The 11,768-nt window shown below is 53.2% G+C and overlaps 1 protein-coding gene across 1 annotated transcript in view; it reads left to right on the forward strand.

Annotated features, from left to right (window-relative positions):
• GRM6 (glutamate metabotropic receptor 6) overlaps nt 1–10,503 on the forward strand; it is a 10,739-nt gene extending 236 nt beyond the window's left edge. The window contains exons 1-10 of the mRNA XM_006923258.1: nt 1–265; nt 2,742–2,958; nt 3,281–3,416; nt 4,033–4,187; nt 5,250–5,390; nt 5,493–5,693; nt 7,353–7,498; nt 7,595–8,218; nt 9,244–9,555; nt 10,306–10,503. The exon at nt 1–265 is cut by the window's left edge and continues 236 nt beyond it. Of these exons, the coding sequence (XP_006923320.1) occupies nt 1–265; nt 2,742–2,958; nt 3,281–3,416; nt 4,033–4,187; nt 5,250–5,390; nt 5,493–5,693; nt 7,353–7,498; nt 7,595–8,218; nt 9,244–9,555; nt 10,306–10,503 (2,395 nt within the window). The remainder of the gene's footprint in view (nt 266–2,741; nt 2,959–3,280; nt 3,417–4,032; nt 4,188–5,249; nt 5,391–5,492; nt 5,694–7,352; nt 7,499–7,594; nt 8,219–9,243; nt 9,556–10,305) is intronic.
• Nucleotides 10,504–11,768: the final 1,265 nt, after the last annotated feature.

Consider the following 11,768-nt stretch of genomic DNA (forward strand, 5'->3'; position numbering starts at 1 on the left):
CGCCGACCCCGAGCTGCTGCCCGGCGTGCGCCTGGGCGCGCGGCTGCTGGACACCTGCTCGCGGGACACCTACGCGCTGGAGCAGGCACTCAGCTTCGTGCAGGCACTGATCCGCGGCCGCGGCGACCGCGACGAAGCGGCGGTGCGCTGCCCGGGCGGCGTTCCCCCGCTACCCGCCGCGCCCCCCGAGCGCGTGGTGGCTGTCGTGGGCGCCTCGGCCAGCTCCGTCTCCATCATGGTCGCCAACGTGCTGCGCCTGTTTGCGGTGAGGGCCACGGGACGCGTTCGTTGTCCAATCCCTCTCTCCTGCCCTCGCCCTGAGGTCTTGTGTCCTTGCAGAAATCATTCTTGTTCATAAACGGCTACTTCAAAGAAAGCCTGCGCGTCTCGCCAGACGCAGCGGAGTCGGGTGCACCCAGCCTCTCCAGCTCCCTAGCTCGCTGCCGCACGCGCGCAAGGCCCTTTTTGTGAACCAAGGAAACGTGCCTCCTGGGCTGACAGGGCAGTTAGAGTGGACTTTAGCCTCCGTCGCGCTGCTTGTGCCAATGTCCTCGTTTTGGGCACAACTTGCACAACCGTGCAAAGAGGTCTGCCCCTTGGCCCTGCGGAGAGCTCTGGGTGACGACGAGCACGTGTTCCCTGAGACCAGGGCACTCCTCCTGGTGGAACAACTGGCAGCTGAAACAGCTGCTGGCTGTTCTGGGTGGTGGGTAGGCCGGTAAGTTCTGGGACCTCGCTCCTCCTTTCATTTAAATTCAATTTCAAAACGTCTATCTCTAGCGATCTCTTAAGGGACCTCTGAAAGAGGTGACATTAGAGTCCCCTTTCAAGAGTGCTCCTCTCCAGCGCCCTGCCCTGTTGGAGATGCTTGGACAAGCCCTGCGAGCCCTCATCTTTGGGGAACTGTCTTCTGTGGGAGGTAGCACCTTCCTTGAGATCTGGGGGGTAGTGATTTAGGGGCCCTACGAATCAGGGATTTGGGGTCCTTTGGCATTAGATTTTCTGTACACTCACGGCAGCGGGGGAATTCTGGGACAGTTTTGCTGGAGTTCTGCAACGTGCGGTTGGCTCTGTTCTTTTGTCTTTCTGAGAGAAGAGGAAGGCTTTGCTTCTGTCTGGCTAGGGGAGGGTCTGGTCCTTCTTGAGTTTATGGGATTCTCCCAGGAGTGGCCTCTGTGTCTACCCAATGGGCACTGGGTGGAAGTTTGCTTTGGGCCCCATTCCATCATCTACATCCACTTCATTCCTCCCATCCCAGTTTCCGCTGGATGGCAGCGTTGGTGCAGAGCATACAGACTCAGAGAGGTACCCAGAGGGGTTGTGTGGCTGCCCTGTGTGTGTGCGTGTGGGAGGGAAGGAGGGGGTGTCTTTGTCTCACCAGCCCACGTCTGTTCGCATTTGCGGGCTCTATCTCCTTCCCTGCCTGCAACTCTGGTTTCTGTCTCTCTCCCTCTAGATCGATGCAGAGATCTCAGACTCAAGGGCTTCAGGGTTGGAGTGGGGACTGTAGCTGAGTGAGCAAGACCCTGTGAGCCCAGGGCCCGCTGCCGCCAGCTCAGCCCAAGACTGAGGTGGTGCTGCATCCCCACATTTTAGACACTGGTTACTAATTCAGACATTGAAATAATAAAATGCGTGTGTGAAGCATAACCATGAGCTAGATTTGGCTCCCTTGAGGCTTGTTTTGTAATTCCTGGTCCTGAAGCAAGAATGAGAGCTTCTGAATTCACTTCTCAACCACATCCTGTGCTCTTAGGCATTTTAAATGAGGGTCGACCTGCATGGGGAGGCTTTTCTGGAGACAAACAAAGTGTCTGGATTGCCAGAGTACCCACAGTCTCCACTAATTAATTGTACTGCAGCCAGCAGGCCTCTCTCTGCCTCCTTTTCTCTGATTTCCCCTCTTTCTTTGCCTTTCTTTTCCTCTCTCTTGTCCATCCTTCTTCCCTCCTGCTGTACCTTCCCCTTTCCATAGGTCTTCACAGCACTCCTCACTTTCTTTCTGTCTTTCTTAAAGCAACTCCGCTCCCCTAGACCCACCCAGCTCCCTCTTTCCAGAACCATCCCCCTGCCTGACCTCCTCGCCAGCTCTCGCTTGCTGTTTCCTTTGTTACTGTGTCTTTCTCTGTGGTTCTGATTTGCCCCTCTCTCTGCCAGGCCCCTCTTCCAGCTTCCTCAGCCTTCCCCCCTCTCCTTTCACACGTACTGCCTGCCTCTCCTGGACCAGCGCGGCCCGTTCATTTCTGGCATCCATCACTCTGACACTCACAGATAAACAACACAGTTCCCAACAAGCCCCTCCCTCCATTAGGCCAGACACAGCTTTGAGTCAAATGCCCCTGCCCAGCTCCCCTTCCTGCTCTGACCCCTCCTGGGGCTGTCCCCACCCACAGAGATGACCCCTTTGAGTGAACTGGGAAAACTTATCTCCTCTGACAAAGATGTCCCTTTCCAAGGAAGACACAGCCTGAGTCTAGCGGCTGGATTGGCTTCAGGCTGGCTTTGAGCTCCCACCTCCCCTTAGCCCAGACACACCCTGTGCACCTGTCTATGATGGTCTCTTCCTCTCCCCTGTTCCATCAAACCCAGTCGCAAGGTGCATGTCTTTCCCCACACCTTCCGGCCATTCCAGCTGGTTCTCAGCTCCCTGCCTCAAATCTGCCATGCCCAGAGTCCCTATGGCCCTCCCTTCCAGGGGTCACTGACCCTCTCTCCACAGACTGGATTTCCTTCCCCTCCAGATCCCCCAGATCAGCTACGCCTCCACGGCCCCTGAGCTCAGTGACTCCACACGCTACGATTTCTTCTCCCGAGTGGTGCCGCCTGACTCCTACCAGGCCCAGGCCATGGTGGACATTGTGCGGGCACTGGGATGGAACTACGTATCCACATTGGCCTCCGAGGGCAACTACGGCGAGAGCGGGGTCGAGGCCTTTGTACAGATCTCACGTGAGGCTGGTGAGCTGGGGCAAGAGGGTTGGAGGCTCCAGGGAGCCTACAGAGGGGTGAGCCAGGGGCCATCAAATGGGGCAGAGCCATGAGGTAGGGGCGCTGGGTCCACTGCGGGAGCCTGGATGAAGTTCTCTGTGGATGAGTGCCCCTTCCTTTGGAGGATTCAGTCCCTGCCTCATGTTCTGGCAGGTGGGATCCAGGCTAAGCTTTATCCCTTCAGACCCTGTCCCAGGCCCCTGAGTGATCACACTATACAGCTATGTGCAGTGGAACCCCCAGTGGGTGGGTGGGATGGACGAAAGCTGACTTTGGCCTCCCCGACACCCAGGGGGGGTCTGTATTGCCCAGTCCATCAAGATTCCCAGAGAACCGAAGCCTGGAGAATTCAACAAGGTGATCAGGCGGCTCATGGAGACGCCCAACGCCCGGGGCATCATCATCTTTGCCAATGAGGATGACATCAGGTGGGACAGAGGGCACTTCGGTCACTGTCCCTCAGAGGCTCTCCTCGGGGGCCCTGCCTCCTCACACACTCGCACACGCATATCCTCCCTTTCCTCTGTCCCTCTCTCTCGCTCCCCCTCCTCCCTGCACACTTCTCCTGTTGCCATCTCTGTCTGGTGCCCCTAGAAAATAACCAGGTCCAGTCTGGGTGGAAATGCTCCAAGTCTAGCCAGAGAAATACGCAAAAAAAAATGTCCATTTTTATAATTCACGGGGTTGGGGGGACGCTGTGGGCAGATCTAAGTACAGAAGACCAGCACCAGGGAAGGAACCCCGGGGGCAGAGCCAGCAGGAGGCTGTGCAAGAGACGGGTGGCCCTGCTCCCTCCCAGGCCACGTGAAGTGGGCACAGGGCAGAGTACAAGAAGGCAGGCCTAGGCCAGAGCCTGGCTGGACCCCCAACGACCCAAGAAGCCCAGGCACATGTTGTAAACACCCTGCACCCCATATTTCCTGATAAATGAGAGTCTACTGAATGATGTGGGATGGGATAGATGAAGAGAGAAGAATGGGAATGGACCCAGGGTGAGTTGGAGGAAGATCTCAGGCCTTTACTCACTCCAGCCGTTCCTGCCAGGAGGGTCCTGGAGGCTGCCCGCCAGGCCAACCTGACTGGTCACTTCCTGTGGGTTGGCTCAGACAGCTGGGGAGCTAAGACCTCACCCATCCTGAACCTAGAGGATGTGGCAGTGGGGGCTGTCACCATTCTGCCCAAAAGAGCCTCCATCGATGGTGAGTACAGGGATGCCCACTGCGCCCCTACCCCACTGTCCTTCCCCACCATTTCCTCCCAGGGAACTCATTTTCCCCATCTGTAAAATCGTGCTGTGATCCAGGTTCCTTCTAGGACTGCCAGGTTCTATGAGTCTGAGATTCTGTCAATACACCCCTCCAAGCAGCATTTGAATGAGCTGGCAAATGAGGAAAAGCACACTCACGACACAGGGTGAAGAACTGTTAATGTTTTTTGTTTGTTTTTTAATTCAACACCTGTTTTCTGGTTCTGCCAAAGGCACTGTGTGACTTGAGGATGGGTGTGGGAGGGAGAGAAACCAAAGATGGAGGACATACTATCCTGTCGATCAAAGCAATGAGGCTTTCCCCATCTCCCACCCTCTCCCACCATCCCACCTATGACTATCTGGAAGAATCCAGCAGAAATGTTCACTTTACAGCAGTATTGCTCATTTTCTCCGAGCCTGAACTGAAGACACCTTGATGAGAGGCTTCAGGGCTATTTATGAAGCAGGGACCCTTATAATGCTGAGCCCTAACACCCACACTGATGCCTCTTGGGGTGTCCACCCACCCTCACACTCTTTTTTCCATTAGAATGCAAGCCACTTGCAACTGAATACATTGGGTAGTTTTAGCCATGGAGGCATTTCATCACAAGACAAGAGTTCTGAAAGAAAGCAACCTCAGATTTGGGGCAATGGGTCAATCATGTTCTCACAGCTTTGAGCTCTCTCCCTGCTTCTGTTTCAACTGTGGTTGCTATGTGTCTCCATGCTTGTAACATCACATTTACAAAGAGGCTGCCGAAGCTCCACCCATTACAGCTTCACAGCAGCATCCTAACCAGGAAAGAAAGGGCAGCATAAGTTTTTTGTGTTGAGGCTCTGAGTTTTCATCAGGATTCAAATTCTACCCTGGAGTCCCCAGATGATTTTAACTCATGAGCCAGAAGTTTGTCGCATAGCCACTCCTAGCTGCAAAGTGAGCAAACGGTGAAGGAACACAGGACGTCGGCTGGCTCAGATGGTCGCCACCTTGCTCCCTCCTCCTTCTCAGGATTTGACCAGTACTTCATGACTCGCTCCTTGGAGAACAACCGCAGGAACATCTGGTTTGCGGAGTTCTGGGAAGAGAACTTTAATTGCAAACTGATCAGCTCAGGTACCCAGTCAGACGATTCTACCCGCAAATGCACAGGTGAGAGCTGCCCAGGTTGGCAAGGGAGGCGAGGGAAGAGGTAGGAGGCCAGGTTGGGCATCCGGGGGCCGGGCATACTTCCTCTGGGCATTCCTAGGACAGGTGAGGAACGCATTGGCCGGGACTCCACCTATGAGCAAGAGGGGAAGGTGCAGTTTGTGATCGATGCTGTGTACGCCATTGCCCACGCCCTGCACAGCATGCACCAGGCACTCTGTCCTGGGCACATGGGCCTGTGCCCAGCAATGGAGCCCACTGACGGGCGGACGCTGCTACAGTACATCCGAGCTGTCCGCTTCAATGGTGAGTGGGTAACAGAGCCCCTACATGAGTGAGGGGAAGCCCACTGGGATGAGTTTTTCTGTGGGACTTGGGATGAGTCAAGATTGAGAGGATGGAGGGGCAGCATGGTCAGGGAGCACCTGGGCCTGTGAGCTGGTTACTTGAGCCAAGTTCTGGGAACTACTTTTTAATACTCCTCCTTCCCCAGGTGTCAGCATCCCCTGCCCCATCTTGCAAAATTCAAGTGTTAGAGAACTTGTCTGTGACCCCTTATGCCTGGAACCCTTAGCAGGTCACACACACAATTCTCGCCTCCACTGCACAGAGCTTGGAGACATCTGGTGTCTCGGTGCACAGGTGGGACGCAAGGCAGACAGTGAAGAGGCACCGCCTACATTGTGGACATGCTGCCACTCTGAGTTTCAGGCTTCCAAATGTTGCCGCAGCTGGGCCCTGCACTGCTTGAGCACAAGACATAAGCTATGTGTGCCCTGGTACTAGCAGAGGGCCTGGCACGTGCTCAGGGCTTCTAAAAAGACCTAAACAGACTTGGCTGTGCTCATGATTTGTGGGTTAACTCTACCCTTCTGGTACAGTTACCATCCTTTATATAATTAAAACTCAGGTCTCCCACCAAATATTGAGCACCTTCTCTCTGCCAAGCTCTCTGTTAAATAGTGCAAATTAATTCACTCTAGACCAGCTCTCCAAGCTGATAGAACAAGCTTCTAAAAGAAATACAGCCGATTGTTCAAATCAGTACAAATTTTGTGCCAACGCTCAGACCTTTGTGCAACTCTGAACTCATCCTTTTGCTTGGACACTTAAGCTGTCTCGTTTCCTTTTTAATTATGGTAACATATGCATAGCGTAATATATATTTATCATTCTAACAACATTTAAGCGTGCAGTTCAGTTGTGTGCAACCCATCTCCAAAAGTCTTTTCATCTTGCAAAACTGAAACTCTCTCTGGTTAAACAGCCACTTCCCATTCCCCTCCCCCAGTCCCTGTCTCCCACCATCTACTTTCCCTTCTCTATAATCCAGACTCCTTTAAATACCTCATGTGAGTGGAATCACGCAGTATTTGTCTTTTTGAGTCTGGCTTATTTCGCTTAGCACAATGTCCTCAAGGTTCATCCATGTTGTACATGTGTCAGAATTTCCTTCCTTTTAAAGGCTGAATAATTTTCCATGGTGTGGATGGACTGCATTTCATTCACTCATTCAACCGCCAGTGAGCACCTGGGTTGCTTCCACCTTTTGATTATTGTGAATATGCTGCTGGGAACACAGGTGTAGCAGTATCTCTTTGAGCTCCTGCATTCAGTTCTTTTGGGTCTATACCCAGAAGTAGGATTGCTCACGTGGTGGTTTAGTTTTCTGCGGAACTGCCATACCGTTTCTCCCAGTGGCTGCATCAGTTTACATTCCCAGCAGCAATGCATAAGGCTTCCAATTTCTCTGGTTCATGCTGATCCTTGTTATGTTCTGTGGCTTGGACAACGGCATGAGGTGGTACCTGGCTGTGGTTTTGATGGCATTTCCCTGATGACGTTGAGCATCTTTGCATGTACCTGTTGAGCGTGGCCTTTATCCTGGCCGGGCCTCTGGCCTCTCCAGGAGGCTGGCTGAGATGGGCTGGAGAAGTAGCTGAGGATGCCAGGTTCTCCTTCCAGGCAGCGCGGGAACTCCGGTGATGTTCAATGAGAATGGGGATGCGCCTGGCCGGTATGACATCTTCCAGTACCAGGCGACCAACGGCAGTGTGGGCAGCGGAGGCTACCAGGCGGTAGGCCAGTGGGCGGAGACCCTCAGGCTGGATGTGAGTGTCACAGGCTGATCTGGTGGGGGGGGAGGGGGTAGGTGGGCCCCCCAGTGCAGGTGGCCTAGGTCACAGGCTCTGTGTCCTGTGTCGCAGGTGGATGCTCTACAGTGGTTGGGAGACTCCCGGGAGGTGCCACCGTCTCAGTGCAGCCTCCCCTGTGGGCCCGGCGAGCGGAAGAAGATGGTGAAAGGTGTGCCCTGCTGTTGGCACTGTGAGGCCTGTGACGGTTACCGCTTTCAGGTGGACGAGTTCACATGCGAGGCCTGCCCCGGCGACATGCGGCCAACACCCAACCGCACGGGCTGCCGTGCTACGCCCGTGGTCCGCCTCACCTGGGCCTCGCCCTGGGCTGTCCCTCCTCTCCTCCTGGCCGTGCTGGGCATCACAGCCACCACAACTGTGGTGGCCACCTTCGTGCGGCACAACAACACACCCATCGTGCGGGCCTCGGGCCGTGAGCTCAGCTACGTGCTGCTCACCGGCATCTTCCTCATCTACGCCATCACCTTTCTCATGGTGGCTGAGCCCGGGGCGGCTGTCTGCGCGGCCCGGCGACTCTTCCTCGGCCTGGGCACCACCCTCAGCTATTCTGCCCTATTCACCAAGACCAACCGCATCTACCGCATCTTCGAGCAGGGGAAGCGCTCTGTCACACCCCCGCCCTTCATCAGCCCCACCTCACAGCTCGTCATCACCTTCAGCCTCACCTCCGTGCAGGTGGGTCCCCAGGCTCCTCAGTGATGGGGCCCCTGACCCCCACTTGGAACATCAGAGAGTCACTCTTCTATTTGGTTCGCATGTTTAAAACACACGCAGCCTCAGGAGGTAGGGCTCTCCTGTTCTCCTGTGAGAGGGACAGCACTTAGGGTAGCCATTTCCCTGCGCCCTCCTGCAAGGGAAGTGGGTCGCCAAGGCAGGGGGACCGGCATCCAGCTGTTTCTTTGTGAAACAGTGAACTTAATACTGTCAACTGAACCCTGAAAGAATTGAAACTCCGTTTTCTCCCTGGTAGGACCTGTATCTGACTCAGATGACCTCCTCAGCTGCCCAGCATCAGCCCACACTCTCACTGCCCTCCATGCAGGGCCTTCCCAGTGTGGGCCGCACTGAGGGTTTTGTTACCCATGATGTCATGACATCTAGTTCAGCAGTTCTCTGGATCTGGAGAAGGAAGGGATCTCCAGGAACTAGGTTTGCCATATTGCCAGATGGGGTCAAGCCAGTGCTCACATTTGCAGAACGGAGATGGTGCTGTCTGCCTGGTGGAGTGTGAGCAGACACTGTCTCTGCTGGGCCTGGCCCTTGGTCAGTAGTCCGCACACTACTCTTCCTCCGAGTTGGCAGCAGGTTCTCACAACAGATATGAGGAGTCCCATTCTGTACATGGAGAAGATGTATTTAGGGTCACAAACCCACCTGCAGTCACTGTACCTTGTAGGGCTCAGTAAATGGCATTAGTAGTGGTTAGACTGCAGGAAGAGAACATCCAGGGGCCCCTTACCCAAGCAGCCCCGATGTTGCCAGCACTTACTTCCACCGTAACCCCTTCTCTCCACTGGACCATGTCACAGGCCTTTGCCAGGTTAGTTCCTTCCCAGATGGCCCTCTCCTCTCCATGGTGCATCTTTCAGGCCTAAGCATCCTACCCAGTAGGCCAGGAGCCTCAAGGGATCCTAACCTGCCAGAGATCTCAGTTGGTGGCTAGGCTGAGTGTGTCCCTGACATAGTGCTGGCTCCTGCAGGTGGTGGGAGTGATGGCGTGGTTGGGGGCCCAACCCCCACACAGCGTGATTGACTATGAGGAGCAGCGGACAGTGGATCCGGAGCAAGCCAGAGGGGTACTCAAGTGTGACATGTCAGATCTATCTCTCATTGGCTGCCTTGGCTACAGTCTCCTGCTCATGGTCACATGCACAGTGTATGCCATCAAGGCCCGTGGCGTGCCCGAGACCTTCAATGAGGCCAAGCCCATCGGCTTCACCATGTACACCACCTGCATCATCTGGCTGGCTTTTGTGCCTATCTTCTTTGGCACGGCCCAGTCAGCTGAAAAGGTAATTTGGGGTCTCCTGTTGGTCTCACTACCATATTTGTTTCCTGCCTGTCTGCAGAAGGGAAGGGCTCAGTTGTCCCAAGAGCTGGGCCACACATATGAATGACTGCTTGGTTGGTTGACTCATTCATGTACTTAGATAGTTGTTCATTCATTTGTCTTTCCAGTGTCCCTCCGCTTGTGCATTTGGTCATTCACCTCTTCCTTTGTTCATTCATTCATTTGTTCATCCATGCTTCTAACCATCAATTAACTTTTTATTCAATTACTTCTTCATATACTTTATATCTGCTGATCCATTAATCTATTGGTTCATTTGATTGATCATTATTCATTCATCTATTCACATATATAGTAGACATTTGTTTATTCATCTTTGTCATCCATTTGTTTGCCCATTTACTCCTTTATTCAATCTTGGTTCATTCATTCATTTGTACATTTGAAAACATGTTCATTCATTCATTACCATGCTTTAGTATGTTTTAGGCATCTGGACCCAGCATTTTCCCAGGTGTCACTCTCTGTAAATAAAATACTCTTCCTTCAGTCACTGGTCCACTCAGTGCCATTTCACTCACCTTCCTTCTTGCCTACATGAGAGCCACACTGTGACTACCATTTCTTCATGCCACAGGGCCTTTGCTTATGCAGTTGTCCTTTTCTAAGTGCTCATTCCCAGGGCTATGTGTGGGTGGAGGCGGGAGAGAATAGGCCACAGTCCCACCTGGTCCCTTCCTCCATGGCTCAGATCTACATCCAAACCACCACATTGACTGTGTCCTTGAGCCTGAGTGCATCGGTGTCCCTCGGCATGCTCTATGTACCCAAAACCTACGTCATCCTGTTCCACCCGGAGCAGAACGTGCAGAAGCGGAAGCGGAGCCTCAAGGCGACCTCCACGGTGGCAGCCCCACCCAAGGGCGAGGACACAGAGGCCCCTAAGTAGTGAGATAGTTGTGCCCTCCTCTCTCTTCCTTTCTTTCCCTTGCTTCACAGTGGAAGTTGTGAGGGGTCCAGGCCTGCAGAGAGCATCAGAGGAGGGTGTTCATGGAGGCCATCCCAAACAGCATGGGCTGGCCTCCAGAAGGACCTGGACACACGAGCCCATGTTATTCTGCTTTTCTGTGCCTGTCGGCATCACACTTCCTCACTGCACACAAGGCTTTCTACTCATGTCGGGAAATGGCCACCCAGAGACTTGTACTTCTAGAGAGGGACCACACTCACACGCTCTAGTCTGAGGTTGAGAGGTTGCATTGAGACCCTGGGGTTGGCCAGTGTAAGACTTCCACCTGTTTATCAACCACCAGAACCTAGGGACTGGGCAGAGTGCAATAAACCAGAATGAGATGCAGAGCTGGGGTCAGGAGGAGCAGTTTGCACAAGAAGAGACTGTAGGTCTGCACTCCAGACTGAGCAAATTGGGCACAGAGGGATGGAGCCTTGGGGAGAACTATGTGAGGGAAGATGGGCCTGTGGGGATATGGCAGTGAGCAGAGGAACTGGGTGCACCCCAAGATGATTCCTGTGTAAAGGCATTTTCCTTAGAATCTAGTCCCCTAGGATTGGAGCATCTCACACTCAAAGTATGACCTTTTTCCTTTCCCATCTGTACTTCTTTGAATGACCCCTGAAACCTTAAGAAAATCAGATGCATTTGTGTGGTGGTGGTGGTGTGAGAATAAACTAACAAGGGTGGCATTTGCCCTCCTCTGATACCTGTTGAAGGACTGTGCCCAGGAGTTCCAGGTTGAGACCAGTGACAGAGAGTTGTGTCCATGGTGAGGGTTAGTTCCAAGTGGATAACATAGGATGGATATAAAAACTCTTCTCCAATACTCTCTGGGAAGTCTTCCCTGAAAGGAGAGCATGAGGCATAGGGAGAAAGATGCTTGCACTGCAGATGCATGGATGCTCATTTTTCGGTAACTTTATTTTTTATAAAAAGCTTGGTTTAAGTGATGGAACTTTATTTCCTTGAGGGTACAATTTAAATTTAAAACTGACTCCTTTTATTCATCAGTGTAAATGCTCTAGCATCTAATGTCTGACACTGATTTTGGAGCTCAACCGTACCATACAACATAGAGACCCTTCCCTGTACAGACTCTCTGGAGCATAAAGGTTTTGAATTTGGGAATAGGTGTTTTTGTGTTCCTTAAATGAACAGGGCTTCTTGTCAGAGTAATATTTTGGTGCACAGATTCTCCT

Source organism: Pteropus alecto, unplaced genomic scaffold (assembly GCF_000325575.1).
Source record: "Pteropus alecto unplaced genomic scaffold, ASM32557v1 scaffold78, whole genome shotgun sequence".
NCBI lineage: Eukaryota > Metazoa > Chordata > Mammalia > Chiroptera > Pteropodidae > Pteropus > Pteropus alecto.